Source organism: Ambystoma mexicanum, chromosome 6q (assembly GCF_040938575.1).
Source record: "Ambystoma mexicanum isolate Mex_15411 chromosome 6q, UKY_AmexF1_1, whole genome shotgun sequence".
NCBI classification, from domain to species: Eukaryota; Metazoa; Chordata; class Amphibia; order Caudata; family Ambystomatidae; genus Ambystoma; species Ambystoma mexicanum.
The window spans coordinates 990,396,399-990,422,386 of NC_090937.1; the positions used below are offsets into that span (position 1 = coordinate 990,396,399).

Genomic DNA, 25,988 nt, shown 5'->3' on the forward strand with positions numbered 1-25,988 from the left:
ACCTCGAATTCCTAGGCATGAGCTGCTTCTTGCTAAGTTTCGATTCCGCTCTTTCGTCTGGCTTTGTGCTGGTATATGAATCCTGGCCTGTTTGACCTCTAACATCCTGGGCTTAATTCTGCTTTAATGTAAAGTGGACTACACTTATATGTACAGGCGTTAGCTGGTTGCATACTTTCATCCTGTTTTATGGTTACGTTTCTTTATATTTCGACATCGTCTCGTCTTCTATGTCTGTGATATCTTTATCCATGGTGTTTCATTTTAGTGTGTCATCTTTTGGTTGTTGTTCGTTCATCTGTACGTCTGTCCGGGCCCTCGTGACGTCACCATTCGCCTTCGATTAAGGCCGTTTGGGTCTCTTCTGGGACAGTTTAAAAGTAGTCTTCATGTCGTGTCAGCTGTTGGTACGGTTCGGTTGTCTCAATGGGTATCGTACTGCCCATGGTTGTCTGGTAATTGGCACTTCAACAGGTATTGCTCTTCCGATGTGCACTGGACAAAGCCCTAGCGCGGCTCTCTGCTGGTGTATTTGCTCATCATACATCACATATCTCGGCGAGTATGTTCCTGGTATTTCAAAATGGGTGGCTGGGGTGCAGGCCATATCTGGGATCTCCTCTACACATGGTGATTGGCTCAGTTTCTGCATGAAAGGCGAGCGTCTTGATGCTGAACCCAGAGTCAACCACTGGAAGAAATATTGCAAAGAAGGAAGAGGGAGGGCATCTGCAGCCACCTCAAGCGACCACCAAGCCGACTGAGTGACTGCTCATCTCCTGACCTTTCCACTGTGCAACAGGGAAGATCCAGACTGGATGAGTTCCTCCATTGGACTGGTGGGCCTAGCCAGTCTAAAGACCAGCTACAGTTTGAGCCCTCCCATGAAGTGCTGCGCCCTTCCAAGCCTGCAATACCTGAATACGCTTGGGCCTCTGACACTGCTGCAGTTCATCGTCTCATCAAATGCAGTTCCGGCTGCAAACTTGTGGGCATCTGTCTGGGCCTACAGTGACTCCATCATGACCATAGAAGTACCCTCAGAGGAGTCGAGGATCGGGAGAAGGAAGAAAGTCTGCCAGGTGACAACAGTCACTGCTACAAAGCCTATGTCGAACCTCCACAACCAACTGCTGCGAAGATCCTCTGCTGGACATTCCTGTGACAAAGTCTGACCGTCTACACCTGCCAAAGGTTCTTCTTCCAGACGCCAAGGCCAGTTACCTGGAAGCTGTCGTCTTACCTTGGGGACCAGCCGGTGACATTGTTTCCCTTTGACAGTCCAGTTCCCCGGCTGCACATGCTCACTGAGCCATGCAAGGCTGGGTGGCGTTTTGCTTAGCTCATTGGAAATGCTGGCTGGGGCACTGCATGTCTGTATGTGCGAGGGGGAGCTACCACGCTTCCTCGCACATACGGACAGATCAACTTGGAGCGGGACATTTCAGCAACCAGACAAAGGCCCCTGCAGAAGGTACGTTTATGTTCATTTATTTTTTATTTAAATATGTGTATGGATGCGTGTATGCTTGTGTTATGAGTGAGTATGGTGATGGGTGCTCGTATGAATCATAGTGTGTGTGTGTGTTTGTGTGTGTGTGTGTGTGTGTGTGTGTGTTTGTTTGTTTTGGTCCATTGAGCTGATTTTGGCGAGTGGGGGGTAGACGGGGAAGGAGGGCTGTACAACAAAGGCATTTTAAAAATGCCTTTGTTGCACAATCCCCCTATCCACCTGCCAAAATGAGTTCCCCTTCTGAGGCGCTGTGGAGTCCAGGGGACAAGGACGGTATTATTTTTTACTGGATATCGATCATAGGTATCCAGTCAAAAATACCATGCTTTCCCCTTGGCCTCCCAGCACTAATTGCAAACTGTTTGGCTTTTTACCCATTTTTTTTAAAGTATGCTCTAAAATGCAAACTTTTAACCCATTATTAAAAAAAAATCACGGGAGCCTCCCTTGATTGGTCTGGGCTCCCTTGCTGCGCTCGGTCGCTATGCAATTTTTGTGGGAAACATTTATGCCCCTCCACTTAAAAAAAATCACCAGCAATTGTTATGGTATAAACGGTCCAGCTTGATGGGTTACTTCACAGTGCAGCTACCACTTTTGACCAGGGCTAGTGAACAAATATTTAATAAAAATACCATTTAATACATTTTACCAGAAAAGTCCACCTTGGGTAATACTTTGTCACAAAAGGAGCTAATTGCCATTTACAAGTGTGGGCCAACTTTTCCATTGGTGAGAGTCAATTTTATGCTGCAGTCCGAACTTGGGAAATGATCCAAATAACATATCTTAATTAAGAGTCATTAAAAAGTATACACACAAAACTAAGATAGAACTATACTACCGTTGAAGATGTCAAGTGTGACAAATGTATGAGGATATGGGTTAGTAAAGTAATACATTGCTCCATCAAACAGATGACTGCCTGTTGGGCTAGTGAGACAACAGTACATTTTCGTATTATTATTCGTAATGTAATGCAAAACTGGCTCATTTGTGTGGACTGTGGATGAACAGCACCCCCATAGATCATGCATTAGAAATATCAGCATTTAATGAACGGTACGAGTAAATTATGCTGCCTAAAGTCCTTTTGAAACCCAAGAGATTATTGTTGGTAACTTCGTTGGCTAGATAAGTACAACACGACAAATTCTCTATACAACCGATTTTTGAATGGGGTGTTAATGCCATTAGCAAAGCGGTAACCTGGGGTGCTCAAAAAAAGTATTTTCATTCATTGAACGACACACGTGTCCCGTTCAATTAATGAAAATACTGATCCAAAATGGCCACCATGGTAGTAGAAGGCGGGTCTCCATTTGGAAAAGGGAGGAGGGAAGCTGCTGTGGCGGTGGTACAAGCCGCCGCCACCGCAACAAGCTACCGCCGCAACAATAAGGTAGGTGGGGCGGGGGGGGGGATGGGAAATGGAAATAACAGGAGGGTGTGGGAGGATGGAAGGAATGGTGGCCTGCAGTGGGGGAGGCAGCCTGTGGATTCTGTGGAACGTGGGCTGAGATCAGATATCAGCCCACGATCCGCAGAACCCGATTGGCTGCGCCCCCCGCCCAAGGTGCTAATGTAATGCAGGCATCAGTTGACACTTCTGGACAATGGCACCAAGATGATATAGCAACCATAAGTCTGGGTTGAGTAACAAGTATGTTACATTTACTGCAACTGCTTTGCATCTGGAGTTCTTCCACTTGTCATGCTCCATTATCAGTATATATATAGGTGCAAACTGTTCATACTAAAATGTATAGATAGGGGAAGGTCAAAAATAATTCAGTAGCGTGGCTGACCTATGAGAAAAGGTATAGACAAACAATTTATTAACGAAAAGGATGATAAATGATTCAACAATGGAAATCACACTGTAAAAATAACGCATCGAGAGAGATATTGTGACAACCTGCTTCTCATAGAATTTCTTTCCACATGTACATGTGAGAGGGCATCTGTCTCCCCAAAGCGCCAGGCTGATGACGATTGTGTTGGGCGACAGGCATGTCCAGCAGGCATTGTGGGGGACAGGTAAGGCCGGATCGCGTGGACAATACTTAGGGCCCGACTCTCATCTTGGCGCAGTGAGCGTGCTAAATAGCACGACTCACTGCGCCATTTCTTGACGCCCAGGCACCACTGCTATTCTCATGTGGGCCTGGGCGTCTTCGCAAAGCACGACAGTGCTTTTGCTGTAATCCGCCTGTTTCTAATGGAAACAGGCGGATTGCAGAATCTCGGCAGCATTTTCGTTAAATAACGAGGGAATCGTTATTTAACGAAAATGCTGCCAATACACCAAAGTGAGCAGCTTCAACATTGCAGGATGTTGAAGCTGCTTACTTTGGTGTATAGGAAAGTGTTCATATACACCCGTGTGGTGTATATGAACACTTTCATTTAAAGCGAGCAGCTTCAACGTTGCATCCTGCAATGTTGAAGCTGCTGACTTTGGTGTAAATTAAAGTGTTCATATGCACCCGTGCGGTGTACATGAACACTTTAATTTACACCAAAGCGAGCAGCTTCAACGTTGCAAGATGCAACGTTGAAGCTGTTGCAACAACGTTGAAGCTGCTTGCTTTGGTGTACATGAAAGTGTCCATATACAAGACGGGTGTATATGGACACTTCCATTTACACCAAACAAGGCTTCTTGTGGCACTCCTCCAGTTTAACAGCACCAAAAGGGTACCGCATATGTGCGCTAGTTTAGCGCACATATTAAACTGGAGGAGTGCCACAAGAATAGGCTTCCAAAAAGCCAGTTTACAAATGTGGCAGTTGCTAGGTTGGTTTCCAACCCATCCTAGCAACCGCCACATGTATTCTGAAAGTGGCGCATTCCTTCCGACATCGGAAGAATACGCCACCTTTAAGTACCGAAAAGGTCGTTAACCCTTTTAACGTCCTTTTCGTTACTTAACACCTTGATGCGAATCGGGGCCTGAATGTTAATGCTCCAAACGACTCATTGGGTGGGTATTCACCATAGTCACTAGCGTCCGCAGCGGTGACACCACCCATCTCCGCCTTAGCCTATCGCTGGGACCATGAGGCTGATCGAGCTTGGCTCTCCCCTGAGAGTCACTCAGCAGGCCCTGCAATAGGCCCCGGACCCCGCTGCATGTAGCTACCACCAGATAGGACCAGCTTTCGCTCGGGGCATCTTAAGAGTGTTCAGAAGGTGATCATCAGCATCCATCTGGGTACATGATGGTTTGTTGTTCCCTTTGTCACAGGAGGTACTGAGGCGGGCATGTTATTCCATCACGCGCCAAGTCACACCCCCAATGCTCTTTTATTTTCATGTTTCCAAAGACCCTTTGTCACCACCATGCTTTGAAGCCATAACAATGGCAGTCGGTCCTATACAAATACCAGAAAATAACGTAACAGAACAGTCCAAGGAGTGGGAAATTCCTGGACATGAGCAGCCCCAACAAAGGAGTAACCACGGTGCACGGGCAGACCCTTGCACAAGGCACATTTTTCAAATAAAAAATACTTCATTCTACAACCTTGGACGCAGAGATCGTGAGAAATCTCCCTCCACTAATGGGCAACTTAGATTTTATCTTTACTAAGACACCTTGAGAAGCCGATCTAAACTTACGATTAGGGTTACACAGCTTGAGGACATTCTCTCTATGACTTGGGCAGGTTACTGCATTCAGCACCTTCTGCACTAGATAGAATGACTGTTTGGGGAGTCCAAGATGAAGTGCGGGCTGGGCTGCTACCTTCGGTGGCGGCAGCTGCTGACTGATTTGCACATGGCTGGTCCCCTTTTGCAATGGCGCAGACGGGCTAAAAAACGGTGGTGTGGAAGGTTGCCCAGACCAATTGCCAGTGGTTTAGATTCATTTGAAACATTCCACCCAGCACTTTTGTGGTCAAGATGAAGTGCATTGCATAGTATTAACTTATATTGACTACTGATCCAATCAATGCTGCTGTTTGGATTGCAAGTGTGAGCCCGATTTATTTTCTCAGCTGCTTCAGCCGGAAGAAGATAGTCTTCCCTACTATATTTACTTTCTGGGAAATATACATATCCTCATTCAGGATTAATCCTAAATATTTTGCGAACTATAAGGTTTTTCATCAAATAAAAGGTCCAAAGGGAAGTGCTTACTTTTATCAGAGTAAATGCATGAAGATCCAACGAGGATTAACTCTGAGATTTTTAACATCGTTTTAATTTTATTTTATTGCAATTTTTGTTCATCGCTGGACCTACCCAGAGGGTCTTGGAGCACCTTACAAGGTTCAAAGGTTGAAGAGGTGGGAAATGAAACTGAAATTATTTTACATTTTCAAAATACGATAGGAAGATGAGGATAGGTAAGTGGTAGCAGAGGATGTGAAGGGGCAGGTTTATGAGTGGGGAAACCGATATATTTGGAGTTTCTTTCTGAAAGTGGTGATGGAAGGGGCAGTGCAGACATGAAGAGGTAGGGTGTTCCATGCTCTGGGTGCCCACTGAGTAAATACTTGTTTATGTGTGTATGTTAGTTTGCAGGGTGGGATGTGTAGGAGATGCTGGTTTGCTTTTCTGGTGTTTGTGTGGGTGATGGGTTTGAGCTTGTCGTGAAGGTAAGATGGTGTTTTGTGGTGGAAGGCTTTGAAAGAAATGCAGTCCTTTGAAGGTAATTCTCTGACGATATTTGGGCAAGTGGAGGATCAGTCTGGCTGCTGTATGGCTTGCAGGGGGGCATGGGTGCTGTTGCAGAGTCCAGTGAGAACAGCATTGACGTAGTCCATCTTGGAAAGAACCAGTGTGGATGTAGTCAGGAGGAGGTGTAGTTACAGGTTGCATATTTTGTTGACAGCGGCTATGTAGTGTGTGAAGGAAAGGTGGGGTTGTTGATGAAGGGTTGTTGGTGAAGGGCTGTTGGTGAAGCCAAGGGATTTGACAGTTGTGGAGGGGAATATGTGTGGGTTGCTGTGGCAAACTGTTTGATTCAGGCGGGTGTTTGTATCTGGAGGGCAGATGAGAAGGTACTATTTTGGAAAGGTTGAGCTTGAGGAAGTGGGTGTCCACCTAGGTGGTGATAATGGAGAGACAGCTTTGGAGGGTGTGAGGTTGTGATGGGGGTGAGGTTTAGAAGTATACTTGTGTCATCATTGTATTGGTGGAAATGGACATTGTTTTTGTTAAGGATCTGTCAAAGGAATTCACCACATAGGTTGAAGAGGAGTGGACATAGGGAGGGGCCTTGCAGATGCCACCATTGAACGGGGTCAGATCGAAAAGGGGGCATGGAGACAAAGGGTGTCCTGTAAGTAAGGAGGGAGGGAGGTACACCAGTCTAGCATGTGCCTGAAAGTTTCATCCAGTGGGCTAGGAAGTTGAGTAGAATGGTGTGGTCAATGGCATCAACGGATGCAGAGAGGTTGAGAAGTACAAGTAGTGCTGTGTGTCCTCTATCAGTGATGTTATGAAGGTCATCAATGATGTGAAGTGTAATGGTCTCAGTGCTGTGTCATAGTCGAAAGCCAGATTGGAAGGGGCTGAATAGGTTCTTTGTGGTGATGTATTGTTACAGTTTTGTAGTGACAAAGCGTTCCATGATTCTGGCGAGGTTTGGCAGTAGAGTGATGTGGCAGCAATTTTCAGGGAGCGTGAGGTCAAGGGATGTTTTCTTGAGGAGTGTGAGATTTGTCCAGTTTTGAGTGCAGAGGAGATGGTGCATTGTGTGATGCAGGAGCTGATGATGTTGAGCCAGTGGGGAGTGAGGGTGATGATGCAAGTGGATGCAGCTTGAGGTGGGCATTCATCATCTAGGAAGTGTGCAGGTTTGGTTTTGGCAAGAAGGATGATGAGGGTGTCTGTGTCAATGGGGTAAAGGTGCCCCTTATGTCAGTATGTTTGGGGGGGGAGTGGGAGAGCAGAGGGGAGGGCTTTCCTGATGTCCATTTTGGCATTGAAGTAGTTCATGAGTTGCATACTTCAATGGATGGGGGTGTGGAAGGTGTGGATGTTGGTTTGGAGAGGGGTTTACAAAGATGAATAGTTTGGTATTATTGGTGGCAAATTGGAGTTCTTGGAGGTAATGGGTGGCTTTGGCATTGCATATGTCTGTTTTATATGCAGTTTCTGAATGATGGTCTGGTGGCTGGGCATGAGTTCTTTGGCCAGTCTTTTTCTAATCATCTGGATTCCTACTTGATAGAGCAGAGAGAACTGTTGAACCATGGTTGGTGATGCTGGCTGCTGGCTTTTTGTGTTTTGAGAGGGGCCCTTTTGTCAAGTGCTTGTGTGGTGATGGTGTTGTAATTGTTGAGAATGGAGGCATGTTCATCTGGGTGTAGATGGCTGGTCATGAGAATCGAAGGCTCACTAGTGGTTAGCTGTTCCTCCAAATTTCAGACAAATCTAGGTATCACACATAAGCAAGTGCTAACAGCAATTTAAGAAAGGTTTACTCTGTGACTTGCTGTATTTGTACTCTCAGAGCGGTGACACAAAGTGTTGCATCAGCATATTTAGTAAATGCATTAGAAAACAATAAATATACACACAGAAATAACAAAATAATATGGTATTTTAGATGGCACCACAAGAACACATTACTTACAGGGTTTTCTGCAATCCCGAGTCCATCATAGTACATCACTCCTGCTTGATACAAAGCTTGAAAGTCATTCTTGTTCTTCTCAAACTGTAACAGTGCATCTTCATACCACCCCTATCGAAACAAGCAAAATGTGTTACACATTATTCACACACACACTGGGTGTTCCATGCTCAGCTCTAGCATCCCCCACAAAGCAGATACACCAAGACATTGGCTTCACAAATGCCTTTCTCAGAATATTTTCTTGTAGTGGCATGACGTATGGGCATGTCCAAACACTGTGGAGAACTAAAAATGCACTTCTCACTCCAGTGACGTGTACTTGTATTGCATACTCCCCATCTCTCCTTGCGAATGGCAGTACCTACGGCACCAGTGCCTGGACCAGTATTCAGGATCGGGATGCACATGAGTGGCTGCAGACTTTGCCCCACTATTACCCCATGAGGTGAGGCGAGAGGAAGTGGATGGATCCCTTCATCTTGTCGAAGACAGATTAAGGGATGGTAAGAAGAGTCACTGCATCAAACTGAAGTTAAGATTTAAAAGAGAAGTCTCTGCACAACTAAGTCGCACCACACACCATCGAAAGGCAGTACAGAAGCCCTTTCAATGTCGAATCTCTGTGCAGGAAATCCACAATATCATGGATATAAAGAAATCATGTTCACGCCATGTGGATTTACATCAGTAGCGCCCACTGCCCAAATATTCAGCGTTTCAACAGAATCCTCAATTTTCTTCCGGGAGGAAACACCATACAATGCTACCCATCATGCACCTATTGAAAAGGAACTTAACACATTATCAGCCATGTCATTCCTTTTCCACATTTTGTCAATTCATCTCATTATACATCTCATCTAAATCATCAATGATACATATACAGTGAATAATGTGTGCCCAAATTATTGAATATACAAGTTTAAATACCTACACCACTGAAATAAAAAGCTATAAAAAAGACCTGCATGATGAAAAAAGAATTTATCCAGACCCTTAACTTCCCTCTGTATGCTCAAAACTACTGTTACCCTCATGAGAACAGGCATGTGGGGTACAATCTATAGTAAAAAGAGTAATTTCAATTGGTGGCAATTACCGAAATGTGATGGTTTAATTATTTAGTCAGGCACAAAACCTGTTTATCATATGGCTGTGGTAATATGAATTATTCTCACCTTACATCGAACATTGCCAATGGAATTAAATAACTTCCATAGATGATCATGTGTCCAAACTACATTTGTTGTCCTTTTACATTACCCCTTTATTGAACAAGATGTCGCGGCCACTTCCAAATACCTGTCTGCAGCCCCATCTAGCCAAAAAAGAAAGCTTTTGGGAAGGGATATACTTACGGTACAGAAATTAGAATGGTCCTTAGATCCCGTTCCTTTGTACACATCTGCACAGAAACAATTGCAAATGCCAGCCGCTGTGTTTTTTGTGCAGGGACGACAGCATTTACATGAATCAATCCAGATTCCGCCTAGTTTATGCAGGTGCACAAAGCAGGTGTAATCCATAAGGATTCCTGGATCTCCGCCCACATGCAAATGTAACATGGGCGAAGTGTCATGTGGATTTGCTGCACAGAGCATCTAGGGAACCAAATGCATGCATTATGCTCCATCTCCCAGCTGCGGGCAGAAAATCTGTGCACCCACTCTATCCCCCATCAAAATTACCCAAACTATATAATCTTCACTGTAAAGTAAGGTGGAACAGTGGGGGAAGGAGTATGTATGTGATGTTCCCTTTCTATGCGCTCAAATTTGACCCTCCATGAACTGGTTCAAGTTTTATCAATCTCTTCAGCCCCCCATCACCATACATTACCTATTTGTTATTTTAATTTACAAAGCTTATATAGAGCTTTTACCCAAAGTGCTGAACAAATGCAAAAAAAGAGAGTAAAAGGGGGCGCTGTTGAGCAGCCGTCAAGATGGCTGCCTAGCCTGATAGCTCCGTGTACGGCCGCTTCCTATCCTTATACATCTGCGGTTTGCGACTCCTATAAGCCCTTATTCCTGCTCCTTTGCCTCCCTGACATCTGGGGCTGCGTCTCAGTGTGTTTTAAGCGAGAATCGGCCCTCCGACGCCGAGATACGGCGTGTTGTGGTGTCAGCTTCTGAGGCCGGGAGTTACGTGGCCTCCCACCCCTTTCATCCTGCTGGGGCCGCCTCACCATAGTGCTTCGGATGCCGCCTGCTCCTCCACGCAGAGACTGCGGACTTGCCTCCCCGGCTTCGGAGGCCCTGGGCCGCTGGCGGCCCCGAACTGCACCGCCGGAGGCCGCTCGGCGGCGGATCGCCTGCTTCTGTCTCCGCCTTCATCTGGGGCCGTGGGCTGCCCGGCCGCCTACGCCTGCGGCGCCGAGCTGCTGCTGGCCTGTCCCTCTGCACCAGGCGGCGGCTCCCGAGGGCCGCCTGAAGATCCGGACGCCTGCGGCCTGTGTCTTGGGCCCTGCGCCGGCGGGGGGGCCGGGTGGACGCTGCCCGACCTGGTTGGCGCCCGGCTACCGCTCCTGGGATCTGGCTGGGTCGCTGGCCCCCGCTCGTCCCCGGCGCTCCTGGGCGGCTCCTGGTGGCTGGTCGGGCCCCGCTGGGTGTGCTGTGGCCGCGGGGGGACCGGGCTTGCTGGATTCGGCGGATGCAGGTGAGGAGCCAGGGATTATTTCAACTGGGACCGCTGCTCCCGTACCGCCCCTGCTTCCCTCCCAGCGCTCCCTCATGACCCTGGGCTGAGCTCACCGCCGAATTGAACGTCTTGTGTTCCCTGCCACCGACGGATCTTCCCAGCGGTCTCTGCCCTCCGTCCCCTGGCTCCTGGCGCCGACACTGCCTGCCTGTAATTTTACCCCGACCTCGGCTGCACAGACTCATCAAGATAGCGCTCACCTTTACCCTTGTGACACGTATCATATGCAGACATACCACTCATAGTGGTTATATGTATTTCTAGTGCCGTATAGCGCCATGCCCAATAGATCTAGGAATACTAGTAAAACCGGAGCCATGGACAGATTTGCAAGAGCCACCCCGAGATCTGGCTCGCCCCGTGCACCTGGGGACCGGGCGGACTCACTGCCTGCCGCTGAAGCACCTCCCGCAGACCTACAAGCTATGATGGAGTCAATGGCCAAGAATTTTGCTGCCTTCCACGAAAAGCTAGACGATATTAATGCAAACGTAGCGTCTCTCAAAGCCACATTGGACCAGCACGGCTCAAGAATTACAGAGGCTGAAAATAGAGTCAGCACTAACGAGGACAACATAGCCACGCTGCAGGGCACTGTATCCACTCTGGTCATGGACATGAAGTCAGTCAAGGCCAAATGCGACGACTTAGAATCCAGGTCGCGGAGGAACAATGTACGCATCGTTGGAGTCCCGGAAAATGCGCTTAAGGGCCGACTCGAGCTGGCGGTCGAGATCCTTTTGAAAGACCTCCTGGGCAACCCCGACATGTCCCCCTTCTTCACAGTGGAGAGAGCCCACAGGGCACTGTTGCCTCGCCCTAAGCCTGGAGATTTCCCGAGGCCCATTATTGCAAAGATCCTCAGTTTCAAGGACCGTGACCTGATTCTCCGGGTTGCACGCGAAAAAGGGGAGCTCAGATTGGATTCGCAGGTAATCCGGATTTTCCCTGACTTCTCAGTGGGTGTTCAGCAGGAACGCCGGCAATTTCTCGGTGTTAAGAAGCTGCTCAGAGAGAGAAATATCCCGTATGCCATACTGTTCCCAGCGCGATTGAAGTTCACATTTGATAACAAACTCTATTTTTTCACGGTCCCCTCGGAAGCAGTGAAATTCATAGAGGCACATGTTCCTCTTCATCGCCCTGCCGAAGACATCATGGACAATGACTAAAACTGGTCTGGACCCTGCTCTTTCTAACTGTTCTGTCTACAGGGTGCTGTGAGGGCTGTTGGCCGCCGATCACATTGATGGTTCTATTGTTATGTCATTTAACCAGACATGCGGCTTTGACAGCTTGCATGTAGGTCGGAGTCCCCAATTCTTACTGCTAGTTTAACTACAACAATTCCGATGTCAATCTTGAGTTTTCCTGGTGGTATGGGTGTTCGGCGGCGGAGCCCCGGGGCCTGGCGGGCAGACCTTGCCGATTCTTACCCTTATACACTTGCACTATGATACCGCAGTCCACTGCTTGTTTTTTGTAACGACCCTCTGGGCCTTAAGCGCGCCGGTGCACGGCAATGGCGCACCCCACTGCGATTGCAATGTTCTTTATGCTATGGTTGTGTGTTAGCCCTGGTTGGGCCTTTGGACAGTTCGGGCCAAGTTGGGGATGGCCCAGCGGTTTACAGTTAAGGGTGGGTAATGTACACACTGCTGCCTATTGGGCGGTAGTGAGGGAGGGGGGTGGGAACTGGGTGTTATTTAAAAAAGGCACACGAGGTTGCATGGCGCACGCATTATCTGGCTATGATTGCACTCTCAGCACCACGGTTGGTAACTCATGCTATCGCTGGATTTGGGAGGTACACTAACTATGCATCACGAGATTGGCTGTCTGACACTGTAATGTCCACTCTCATCATGTCCTGGAACATCAGGGGGTTGAGCAACCACACTAAGGCCCGCAAGATTATGGCATATGCCAACAGGCATGCGTGTAAGATACTGTTCTTGCAGGAGACACACTCTGCGGGACACTTGCCAAGGACCATAGCCCCGACCTGGGGCCCCGCTAGGTTCTTCACCGCGTATTCGACCCAGGCTAGGGGCGTTCTCACGCTGATCCACAAATCCATCAAGTTTATCTTACATAAAAGCTACATTGACCCGGAGGGTCGCTATGTCATACTCCATTGCACACTGGTAAATAGCGAATATCTGCTTGTTAATACCTATTGCCCTAACGTCGACTCTCCTGAATTCTTTGACACTATCGCCTCTATATTGCTGGGTTATGTTGGCATTCAGATAATATGGGGTGGCGACCTGAATCTCATTCTGGACACTGTCCTGGATAGAACTGGCACGGCTGTTCGGGCACTGTCAAGAGCTGCCCGCAGACTGCGAGACCACATCGGGACGCTCAGTGTTTGTGACGTCTGGAGGACACTAAACCCCCAGCAGAGGGAATATACGTATCATTCGTCTGTACATAACAGTTGGTCCAGAATAGATCTGTTCTTGGTGTCGGGGGACACAATGGGCAGAGTAGAGGGTGCCCAGATTCTATCCCGCACACTCTCAGACCACGCCCCAATTACACTGACCGTTGGGCTAGGGATCCCTGTCCCCAAGTTTCCCACCTGGCGCTTTAAATCCGACGCCCTCCGGGACATTGTGTTCAGAGCTGAGATACTGGCGGATATCGAATCCTTCTTTGTCCATAACTCCCTCCAGGACACCTCAGCGGCGGTTAGATGGGACGCCTTCAAAGTATATATTAGAGGTATGTCTATTTCACGGGAGGCGGGAGTACTAAAATCAATCAGGGCCGCCCTCGGTCGCTCTGAAACCAAACTTAAGCAATTGGAACTCCTAGGCTCCACTGGGACAGATCCCACCGTCCTCGCTCAGATCAGTGACGAGCTCCATACTTATAATGCCCTTGCCGCCAGTGAGGTTCGATATTTCAGCCGCCCGCAGGCCGCCAGGAAATATGGGGAGGGGGACAGACCTGGGAGAACGTTAGCCACTCTTGTGAGGGGGGAGTCTGGGCGTACTCAGATCACCTCAGTCAAAGATAAACAGGGGAACACATTGTGGACCGACCAACAAATTCTTGATGTCTTCACTGAATTCTACAATTCCCTCTATACCAAGCCTGTAGAGCATACCGAGCAAAACACCCGCGACCTCCTTGACCAGATTCCCACTACGGAGATCTCCCCTTCCACCCGGGAGTTGCTAGATTCCCCAATCACCTTGGACGAAGTGGTGACCGTCATTTCGGACCTGCCTAAAGGTAAGGCACCGGGTCCAGACGGTCTCACTGCCGAATTTTATCAAGAGCACATCGCCATACTAGCCCCTAGGTTGCTCGAGGTCTGGACCGAATCATTACGGGTCTCAGCTCTTCCCCCCTCCATGCGGGAGGCAGTCATAACGGTCCTGCTCAAGCCCGGTAAGCCCGAAAATGAATGTGGTTCCTATAGACCTCTCTCTCTCATGAACCTTGACACCAAAGTCTTCGCTAAAGTTAAAGCGAATCGATTCCTACCCGTCATGACTTATTTAGTTCACGAAGACCAGTCCGGCTTCGTCCCTGGGAGGGCTACCTCCCACAATATCAGGAGACTAACTAACGTTATGTCTCGGATGGACCAGGACGCGCAGGCTGTGGCAGTCACGCTCGATGCCCAGAAGGCCTTTGATATGGTCTCCTGGCGGTACATGTGGCTGGTACTGGAGACAATGGGTGTTGGCCCAAATATGATCAAGTTCATTAAGTTGCTGTACACCTCTCCTGTGGCGCGGGTCCGGGTCAACTCCCTAACCTCTGTCCCCTTCACACTTTCTAGAGGCACCCGCCAGGGTTGCCCCTTCTCACCCATTCTATTTGCCCTAGTGATAGAACCAATGGCAGACTGGGTCCGTGCCCGCCACGTTCACAGGGGGATCAGGCTGAAGGGTAACCCTGAGATCATCTCTCTGTACGCAGATGATGTCTTATTGTACATCAGAAACCCCACAACGCACCTCGACCCCATTTTGAGGGACATTACCCGTATCGGCACCCACTCTGGCTTCACAATTAATTATTCCAAGTCCGAGATCCTTCCACTGACTAGCTCAACTAAACAACCCGCTACCGAATTCCCTCTCCGCTGGTCCCCGGAAGGTATCAAATATCTGGGCGTCCACATCTCCCTGGCGAAGCCTGCTCTACTGGCCAACAACTATACGGCTGTGGCGCAGACCGTTGAGGCCAAACTGTTGCGATGGCGCACTCTCCCTCTGTCCATAGCTGGCAGACTCTCCCTCATTAAAATGATCCTACTCCCCAAGCTCCTTTATGTCTTTACCAACATACCCGTTTGGCCCGGGAAGGCCTACTTCTCCAAACTCCACTCGCTCTGCGCGCAGTTTCTGTGGCACTCCGGTGCGGTGCGCAAGAAGTGGACCGACATGGCACTTTCATACAAACGAGGAGGTCTCACGGCCCCAAATCTGACTCTATATTGGACGGCGGCACAAGCCCAACACGCCACGCATTGGTACCCAGGTTCCCAAGAGCGCCCGCATGTCAAGCTCGAGCGGCTTGCTGCCGCTGGTGTCAACATAATGCCCCTCATTCTCCATCGACAGTACACACCCGATTCCCCTATTGATCCACTCAATGCGACCCTCCGTGCCTGGACGCGCCTGCTTAATGCGTCGCCTGAGTCCTCTCCATATTACAAATGGCTCCCTGCATGGTCCTTCCCCGGGCTGGAACCTACACATGATACTGCCTTGGTTCGACACTGGAGCTCACTGGGCTATCTGGCCTTATCCGACTTTTACCCCGAGGGCAGGTTTATTGAACCCCAGACGTGGAAACCGGGGCACTCTGGTTCCGCAGTGGAAACTCTTCAATACTATAGACTCCGGGCAGCGTTTCGTGCCATGTGGCCCTCATTCCCAGTCGAGCCCCCGGAGGCCCCGGCAGTTGCATACATTGCTAATTCTGGCGGCGCCGGCGGCGTTGTATCCTCTCTATATAGGATCCTACAGGACACTACCCCGACTCTGGCCCCGAGGGCACGCGGCGAATGGGCGGACGAACTGGGTCTGGAGATCTCCGATGAGATTTGGGAGAGGATGTGTCTCCACACCCAGAGAGTCTCTCTAAACTTTCGGTATCGTGCCATGCAATACAAGCTTTTAAACAGGCTATACTACACTCCACATCGCACCTCAAGGTTCGCCCATGCCACTGTGCGTGCCTGCCCACGCTGCGGGGCCCAAGAAGCTGATCATTTACATATGTTTTGGTCCTGCGACAAATTGTCAGAGTTCTGGAGGCGCATCCTAGAAACACTCGCTGCAATAACAGACACGGTGCTTGACCCGGATCCCTTGGCGGTTCTGTTTGGGGTGTGGGGGGGGGTCTGCACCGGGGGCCTGGCTAAGTTCTTGAACATAGGCTGTATGGTGGCCAAGAAATGCGTGCTCCAGGGCTGGAGGAGCTCCTCCCCTCCGGCCTTCCGGACTTGGCTGCAGCTGCTCACCTGGTCACGAAACTGTGAAGAGGAATATCTGACAATGCTCCCAGGCCATTCACGCCCTAAGAACATTTGGGTTAAATTTAATGCGTACCTCAACAGCCAGGGTGAGGACGCGCCCGGGTCGGGCTCGTCCCCTACTCCAACGGAATCTACTCCTGCACCCTGAACCCATTCTCCCACTTCTCCTATGTGTAGCTAGGTTGATTGTTGTGACCACTGTGAGTTGCTCTCCTCATGTACCGTATAACAATGTGACTGTACTGTTCACTTGCTGGATTGTTGCGTGTATCTAATGTATACCTCTGCCTCCAAAAATAAAAGTTTAAAAAAAAAAAAAAAAAAAGAGAGTAAAAGAAACATGAGCCACAGTCTAACACAGCAACAATTATTCCTGGGAAAGTTAAGAGACAGATGGTAAAAGGTGGAGCTTCAGATGTTTTTTAAACAGAGAGACTAGAGCAGAACGAATCTGAAGAGGAAGAGAATTCCAGAGAGAGGGGGCATGAAGTTGAAATGAGCAGAACCGAGAAGAATCAGAGGGTGGACACAAAGTGAATGGCGAAATTGGGAAACCGAATGTAAGTCTCTACGGGGTGATACGAGGGACTCAAAGAACAAAAATAGGCTTGAGGTGCTGGGCATGAATGCACCTAAAAACTAAATACAAGAATTGAAACTCAAATCATTGTTCAATTGGCTTATTGTAAGAGCCTCTTCCCACTTCCCACAAAACCTACTGATAACCTCTTCCAGTATCATGTGAAAAGAAAACAAAGAACTGCCCAACATTTTCATGCATACGAGAATACTGAAACGAGAAGGCTGAATGGAGCAATGAGGATCGATGAGGCTGAGAAGTGCAGAATGTGCTCTAGTGGTTAAAAGCGTATAACAGGTGCCAGGACATTTAAAAGGCAGAACCTGAATGGAGGAAGAAAGAGCTACCCGGGGAAGCAGTGTCTTCGCGGCATAGAGTGGGGGACTACCGAACCGCGTGGAGCGAGCCGGTTCCAGGGGAAGGCAGAAGGAAGAAGACTGCAGGAAATGGTTTGCCATGGTAGGACCGCACCAGAAGAAGAAGGCAAGTCTGGTTGGCAGCTTTGGGAACCGAAGTGCAGCACCTATGCCACCCGTACGCGGAAAAGAGTTCATCAACCAGGCGGGAGCCACGAAAGATGTGGAAGCCAGCAGGTGAAGCCAGAGAGCCTGTGAGATGGAGGCGGGACACCGAATCGCCACCTCCCGTTTACCACAAGGGAACCGAAAAACACCAAAGAAAGCCGGTGAGTCCTAAGGAGGGAGATTGGGACACCGGGGTGCTAAGGCAACGTTATCAAAGAACGTTAAAAGACAGTGAAGTGAATGAAAGAGAATATGAAATTCAATATCACAGAAAGAGAACTAATAGAGGTGAATATAACAAAGCCTTGTTTGCAAGTGTGTAAAGCGAATCACATTAAAAGCCCTGGCGGAAGAGTATACCAGGCCAAAGTCCAGTTTGCAAGTATATAAAACAAATCATGTAAAGAAGTCCTGGTAAAAATACACCAGGTGAAAGTAAAGACTGTAAGTAAAGTTAAATTGAAATAGAAAAGAACCTGGTGTTCTATGAAGTTGGGAATCACATCTAAGTTGTGTTGAATACAGGGTATTTTTATTTTGTGTGTTGACCAGAGAACTCCAAGGAGGATATGTGTCCTTGAAGTTGCATGAAGAGAAACCCGGGGAAGGGAGCCATTCCCTGGGACTGTGAACCTTATGCATTTGGAACATTTGTGTGGGAGTACATATACATATTTCTTTTTGTACATCTGTGCACCTTTCAAGACCGGAGACATCATCCTAGCACCTTAGAGTTACTTTTTGAATATTAAGGCGAGGATAGGATTTCATACACAGGACAGTTTTCTTGGCATATCTTGACATTGGACAGACCCTTAGTTTTGGTTGAGGTACCTCCTAGAGTAGGGACAGTAAGGCATTTCCAACCCCTCTTTATTTAACTATAACCACAACCATGAATCCTCTGTGTCCGCTGCTCATTCCTGGCTCCTCACATATGGTCTCAGAGTGAGGTTAGGCTAAGTTGATACAAACTGGGGAACACTCAGGTTTGAAAACTTAGCAACCAAGCGTCCAGTCCATAAGTAGCTACAGAGGGATATATCGGGTTTGACTTGTGCAGTAGCAGGGGAGAATTGGTGCAACCCAGTGACAGAATCTTGATACCCACCAACCTGGTTCTAATACCCCCTCCAGGCACTTACAATAGGTTAACATGTAAGTCCGGCCTAGTCTGCCAATATGGCCTGGATGTACTAGCAGACCTCATAGAGCCCGACCATAGAAGCAACTTCAAAAATCCTGATACAGAACAGTGAAAAAGAAGCATATCAAATAAAGGCAGGAGAGAAGGTGGCACAGGGAATCCAGGAACAGGCTTTGTTTTCCAAAGTGGAAGAAATCAGAAATGCTGACCAAACTAAAAGACTAAAACTAACAACCAAAAACCCTAGGCGAGGAAACTGAAAACATTCCCGATTTAGCATTTGCCCAAAGGAATGATCCCTTGCTAGCAGAAGCTTTTCTACATGTGGTAGCTGAAAAAGAGGGACGAGTAAAAGGGTATTCCTAGATCTCAGAATATGGTATCAAAAAGTCACAAGAGGATGGTATTAGAGATGACCCACTGCCATTTAACAGGTTGTGTTAGGTATAGACATAGTTTGACCCCTTGAGCCATCCAAATTGTGGGATCACTATATATTGGTCATTGTGGATTATGGCACTCGATACCCTGATGCCTTCCCATTATGCAATAATACGTCCCTACAAATCTTGAAACACGTGATCCCATTTTTTTCATGGAATGGATTCTCAAAGGAGTTCCTAACAGACCAGGAGACAACTTGTCTTTCGTACTTAGTTTCCCCATATGTGCCTCTAATTTGTATGAATTGTGGGTCTTTATATGCATTGTTTGTACTAACACAAGTATGTAGTAAGTCTTGATTTATTAGCTATGTATTAGCTATGTATTCCATGTGTAATAATACTCAAAACTCTCCAAGGATAGCTTTGATTATTTTACAAGCCAAAATTACCAGTATAAAAATATTGTACTTCTATAGTGTATGCTGCAACCATTGCCTATGTGTATGTACAATTAGGTTCCTGTATCAACGACGGCACTCCAATCTAATATTTTCTTTAGAGAAGTACATTCTTTAATACATTAAGTAGTTTGTGATGTCTCCTGATCACCCCTGACATCTTGTTACGAACATTATAAACACAACCCCTTATAAGGTTTTCATCAAAATGTATTTCATAGGTGATGTCATCAGTGATGTCATCAATGAAAATGGTGAAGTCATCTTCGATGTCCTGGGTGTTAGTCTTAGCAGTGCCCAGTGGTGGCGTGAGTTATGGTTGCTTACCTTACCATAACTGGCGAATTTCTGGGGGTTTTCGAATTTACTTGTAACCATAACGTCCCTTTAACAACGTTTTTTCACTGAATTTGATAGGTTTTAATTAGTGCAACTTAACCATACCGTCCCTTTAACAACGTTTTTCTCCTGAATTTCATTGGTTTTTATTAGTACAACTTAACCAAAACGTCCCTTTAACAATGTTTTTTCACTGCATTTCATGGGTTTCCAAAAGGATACCCTTAATTTATCTCCATGTCCCTTACATCATACTGACCCCCCTGCTTGCATCGTGATAGCCGCAGAATCTGCACCCCGCGCGAATGTCTGCAGACGTCGGACAGCATTCACACTGCCCAAAAGCACAGGGGTTACCTTACAATGTTGTATCCTACAACGGACAAAGACATATACATGAAACAATAATAGATATATGGACTGCATTCAGAAATAATATTTATAGGAAATCTGTGTCATGATCTCTGCTTCCAAAAGGTCAGGGTTTTCCCAACTCCCTTGGCAGCAGATCCATAACCCAGGTTCCGAGTGCCAACCAGTCCCAATTGGGACCTTTTGGACCCAGTCCTGGCGCCAGTGGCACCAGGCTCATAAATATGCCCAGTCCCAGCGCTGGAAGCGCCGGGCTCATAATGCTTGGGTGGACTTACCTGCAGCAGACCATGCTGCTTACTTGCCTGCCAGTTCAGCCTCTGATCCTCTTCTGTTTGGAACTACTTTTCCTGTTGGGTGGGGCTGGAGCCACTCCCTAGATTCAGAACACTGGAACTCTTCTGGAAGGCAGGAACTCTTTTCTTACCAGGAACTCTTTTCTTACTTAGGCGTGGCTGTGGAAGGAGACACCTAAGCACTACAGGAGGCTATTTAAACCACACCCGGTGGATGAATCTTGCTTTGCGTTATTCTGCACCCTCTGCAGCAGAACGCTCATCGTGTCTTCTGCATCCGGTCCTGGGCCTAAGGAAAAAGGCTTACCATCCTGAATCCAGTCTTCAGCAACACCTATAAAGACAAGAAAGAACAGGTTAGCATTCCGGCATCTGAAAGGCAAAGGCTTACCTACTCTTCGTGCGCTCCGGAGGTCTTCACACTGCATTCCGGCATCTGAAAGACAAAAGCTTACCAACTCTTCGCACGCTCCGGAGGCCGTCGGCGCTGCATCCCGCATCTGAAAGACAAAACAAGGTGCGTTTAAAGACATTGGGGAACTTTAATACTCACGTGCCATTACTCCTTTCCACATCTAACCCAGTGGGTATCCCAGCACCCTGCAGCCGCTCCGAACTTGTACCTGCAAAATAAAAAGACAGTTAGAGCGCATCGTGAAGCTGGCAACAAGCGCTTACTTACGTGCTTACAGGCGCTTCTATCCATCACACGGGCTCCATCTTCAACTCACTTCAGCCCGTCATCCGCCATCGCCGGAACCCTGCAAAACAAGAGACATCATTATTAAAGACTTTAAAGACATTTGAGTTACTCAAAACTTACCGTTCGTGCAGTAAACGACGGACAGCAGTCCTCTGAAGTCAAGAGGCCTGCGCTACCTATCCAGTGAAGAAACTGGTTACAGCACCCTGCCCCGAGGCAGATGGAGAGCTCGGCATTCACTTACCTAAGGTGAGAGCGTTAACCTGTGGGGGTCTACAGGAGAGGAGAAGGGGAAAGAGATAGGGACACCCCAATAACCCCAGTTCATTAACCCCGTATTTTCTATCTGCAGACATCTTACTCTGCACGTCAGGCATACAGGGCACAGAGGTCCAGCCCAAAGAGCCCACCGGGTGCTGCACATCACCTTTGAAGATACGGTAGTCGCCCAGTCAAGACCGGCGCCTCTGCGAGAATCAGGTGAGCGTTACAGAACGCAAAGCCTACCGCAAAACTCTCGCCCAGGCGCTATGGAAACCTCGGATACTGACCACCTAGCCCGGTTACTTGGGGAACTAAGGGCAGAAGTGCATGCAGCTCGTCAGGAAACGAACGCTCTAAGAAGGGAACTAATTATTTCCAAGGAGAGAACAGATGATCTTGCTAGACAATTGCTACAGTCACAAGCCGGACAGACCCCGCTACCCGCATCAGGGGCAAATCTTCCTTCAACATCCTCTATGAATCCAGTGCAGATCAACCTACCTGGGAATGTACCTCTGGCTCCGCCCGAACGATTTTCTGGTGACCCAAAGAGGTTTGCGGTATTTATCAATCAGTGCCGGTTGCACTTCTTATGCCGGCCAGCAGCCTTTCCAACTGATCAAGCTAAAGTAGCTTTTGTACTTTCGTACCTTAGTGGCAATGCGGCAGACTGGTCGATCCCTCTAGTTAATCAAGATGATCCGGTTCTCCATGATTTTCAAGCTTTTCAACTTAGTATGGAAAAACTGTTCGCAAGACATGCACAGGGGCAGGCCTTGGACAATGAGCTTCTTTCGTTGCGACAGGGTAATCAAGACCTTTTGGCTTATATTGCATCTTTCAATAGACTAATAGTTGAAACTCAATGGCCTGAGGACAAAAGGATTACGCTGTTTTATAGAGGTCTACGTGGAGAGCTCAAAGACGTTTTAGCCCAAGTAGTGAATCCCCCACAAGACTGTTCGGATTATATAGACTTCGTCGTTCAAATAGATCACAGACTGCAGAACAGGAAGGCCGATCGTTCCAAGTTTGATGCTCGAGTATTTTCCAAACCGCCAACTCCTTCCAAAGGAGTAGACTCCGGGGAACCCATGCAAATAGGGGGTCTGAAAGGTCCTCTAACACAAAGGGAGCGGGAAAGGAGAAAACAGTTGCAATTATGCCTATATTGCGGAAACTCAGGGCACTTTCTTCGAGACTGTCCGGTGAAACCTGCCAAGAAGGCAGTAGGAGCTGCAGTTACCACAGTTGCAAACTCTGAGCAGGGAAACGACCTCGCCCGACAAGAATAGAGGTCCTCTTGCCGAGCGTGAAAACCAGTTCCGTGACCTCGCATTTCGTGGACCTATGGTCCTCATTAGCCCTGATAATCCGGATCGATTACATGCAATTGAAGCTTACGTCGACAGCGGTGCCATCGGCAATTATGTGGATCATGAAATGGTTTTGAGGATGAATCTAACTCTTTGTCCCAAGGCTGTAAAGGACGTCATTACTACGGTGGATGGTACGGAGATAGCCTCCGGGCCAGTAACGCATACCACTCAAGAGGTGACGCTAGTAAGTCAAGATGGACACCATGAGAAGATCGTGTTCGATGTGATCAAGGCCCCTCAGTTCCAGATTATTCTAGGAATACCTTGGTTAGAGAAACACAATCCTCTGATCGATTGGCGAGCAAGAACGGTCCAGTTTCCAGAATGTGTCTCTACTTGTCACCCTCCACCTGGTGTTGCACTGGCAGCAATTTCTTCAGAGACTCCCCAGTTACCTCCCGAATACCTAGAATACCAAGATGTTTTCCGGAAGGAGCAGGCTAACTCTCTACCTCCTCATAGGTCTTATGACTGCCAGATAGACCTGATACCTGGATCTACTCCTCCTTGTAGTAGAATTTATGCCCTCACCGAGCCTGAGAACCTTCACCTTCGACAATACCTGGATCAATACCTAGCAAATGGGTTTATTCGTCCTTCCAAGTCCCCTGCCTCTTCAGCTTTGTTCTTCGTTCCAAAAAAGGAAGGAGACCTTAGAACTTGTATCGATTATCGCTCCCTGAACCAGATCACCGTTAAGAATAGATATCCGTTACCTTTGATCCCTGAACTCCTGGACCAAGTCAGAAAAGCATGCATATATACAAAGCTGGATCTTAGAGGAACTTACTACTTAGTACGAGTAAAAGAGGGCGATGAATGGAAGACGGCCTTCCGCACCAAGTATGGGCTATTTGAATATCAGGTCATGCCCTTCGGACTTTGCAATGCCCCGGCCGCCTTTCAATATTTTATGAACGATGTCCTCAGAGAGCTCATAGATGTGTGTGTTGTTGTTTACATCGACGACATTTTCGTTTATTCTTCATCGGAATCTGAACATCGGAAACACGTGAAAATAGTCCTCGAAAGATTGCGTCAACACAAACTTTTCGCTAAGTTGGAAAAATGTGTTTTCAACGTGACTGAAGTTGAATTCTTGGAATTCATATTATCACCTGGCGGAGTGCGTATGGATTCAAAGAAGGTCGATGCAGTTCTCAAATGGCCATCACCATCCTCCGTAAAAGGTGTGCAAAGCATGTTAGGCTTCGCTAACTTTTACCGCAGGTTTATCCCCGAGTTCTCTCGAATAGTCCAGCCCATCACTGCCTTGTTAAAGAAAAACAAACGTTTTGAATGGTCTACCGAGGCGGAACAAGCTTTCCAGGATTTGAAGACTAAATTTATCTCTGCACCAATCTTAAAACACCCTCGCCCCGAACTCCCCAACATCGTGGAAACTGATACTTCAAGCCTTGCCATGGGGGCAGTTCTATCACAAAAGGACCCGGTAACCAATCAGTTGCATCCCGTGGCATTTTGGTCCCGCAAATTCTCGCCTCCTGAAGTCAATTACACGATTACTGACAAGGAACTTCTGGCTATCAAGTCTGCCTTTAAGGCTTGGCGGCATTATCTGCTGGGGGCCCGACACACCGTTACTGTGATTACGGATCACCGAAACCTGCAATATTTGAAAACCGCAAAAGCCCAATCCTCTAGACAACTCCGTTGGGCATTATTCTTTGCCGAGTTTGACTTCATAATTACCTATCGACCTGGTACAAAGAACGGTAAAGCCGATGCCCTTTCTCGGATGGGATGGGAGTGGAAGAACACTTGATCAACCCTAAACCTGTACCAATCATTCCCGAACAAAGAATTCTGGGTGTAATCGCCACAGAATCCATAGAGGAAGTTCAGGATAAAGCCAGGCAACTTGTAACTCCAGCAGACATACAGAATTGGCATCTGCAGGGAAAGGACTTTGCAGTAAAGGACAACTTATTGTATTTCCAAGAACGATTATACCTACCCAGCACAGATTTACAGAAAAAAGTAATCTCTTGTTATCACGACTCTTTAATGGAAGGTCATCCTGGTATAGCCAAGACCTCAGAAAAGATCAAGCGCTACTTCTGGTGGCCGTCTTTGAAAAAAGATATCAGAGACTTTCTAATGTCCTGTGGAGTATGCGCCCAAAACAAGAGTCAAAAGGAAAGACCAGCAGGCCTCTTACGCCCTATTGACATCCCACCTCGCCCTTGGCATACGCTTTCTATGGACTTCATCACCGATCTACCTCCATGCTCCGGATACAATACGATTCTAGTAATCGTGGACTTATTCTCCAAGATGGCGCATTTCATTCCGCTCAAAGGCTTGCCAACAGCAGCAACTCTGGCCCGAGAATTTCTCGAAAACATCGTCCGACTGCACGGTTTTCCTTCGGTTCTAATTTCGGATCGAGGTAGTCAATTTATTTCTCATTTTTGGCGAAGTTGCTGTTGGTCGGCTCAAATTGATGTGAGACTATCGACCAGTCACCACCCTCAGACCGACGGACAAACCAAGAGGACCAATCAAACTCTGGAACAGTATTTACGCTGCATGCTGCAACAAACTGAAAAAACTTGGAAAGATATCCTTTGGATAGCCGAGTATGCCTACAATAACTCTGTCCATTCGGGAACTGGAAAAACCCCGTTTTTTCTTTTGTACGGCAGTCACCCTCGAACCTCGGAGTTGGATCCCCTCCAAGATCTTGAAACACCAGCAGTAGACTACCTGCATTGTACAATCACCCAAGCCTTTAAGGAAGCTGTTTCTCACCTTCAAAGGGCTAAAGAACAATACAAGAAAGGAGCAGATCAACATCGGAAGGAAGCCCCTCACTATCAAGTAGGGGATCAAGTCTGGTTATCCACCAAATATCTATCTCTAAAAGGGCCACGCACATTCAACCCAAGATATCTTGGTCCCTATTCCATCACTACCATAGTAAACCCAGTAGCGGTCAAGTTGGACTTGCCCCCGCACATGAAGATACATCCGGTCTTCCACGTTTCTCTATTAAAACCCGTGCAACCTCAAACCCGACTAACCAAATCTCCAAAACCTATCCTAGTTGATGGAGAACTCGAGTTTGAAGTCAAAAGCATTCTGGACTCCAAGATCTCCAAATCTAAACTATTCTACCTAATTGACTGGAAACGCTACGGCCCCCAAGAGAGATCATGGGAACCTGCTGAATATGTCCACGCTCCTCGCCTAATCAAA

General features: G+C 47.7%; 1 protein-coding gene across 2 annotated transcripts in view; it reads right to left on the reverse strand.

The window, feature by feature from the left end:
- LRP2BP (LRP2 binding protein) overlaps positions 1-25,988 on the reverse strand; it is a 376,290-nt gene that overhangs the window by 231,128 nt on the left and 119,174 nt on the right. For both annotated transcript variants that reach the window (XM_069631511.1, XM_069631512.1), the window contains exon 4: positions 8,107-8,217. In XM_069631511.1, the coding sequence (XP_069487612.1) occupies positions 8,107-8,217 (111 nt within the window). The remainder of the gene's footprint in view (positions 1-8,106; positions 8,218-25,988) is intronic.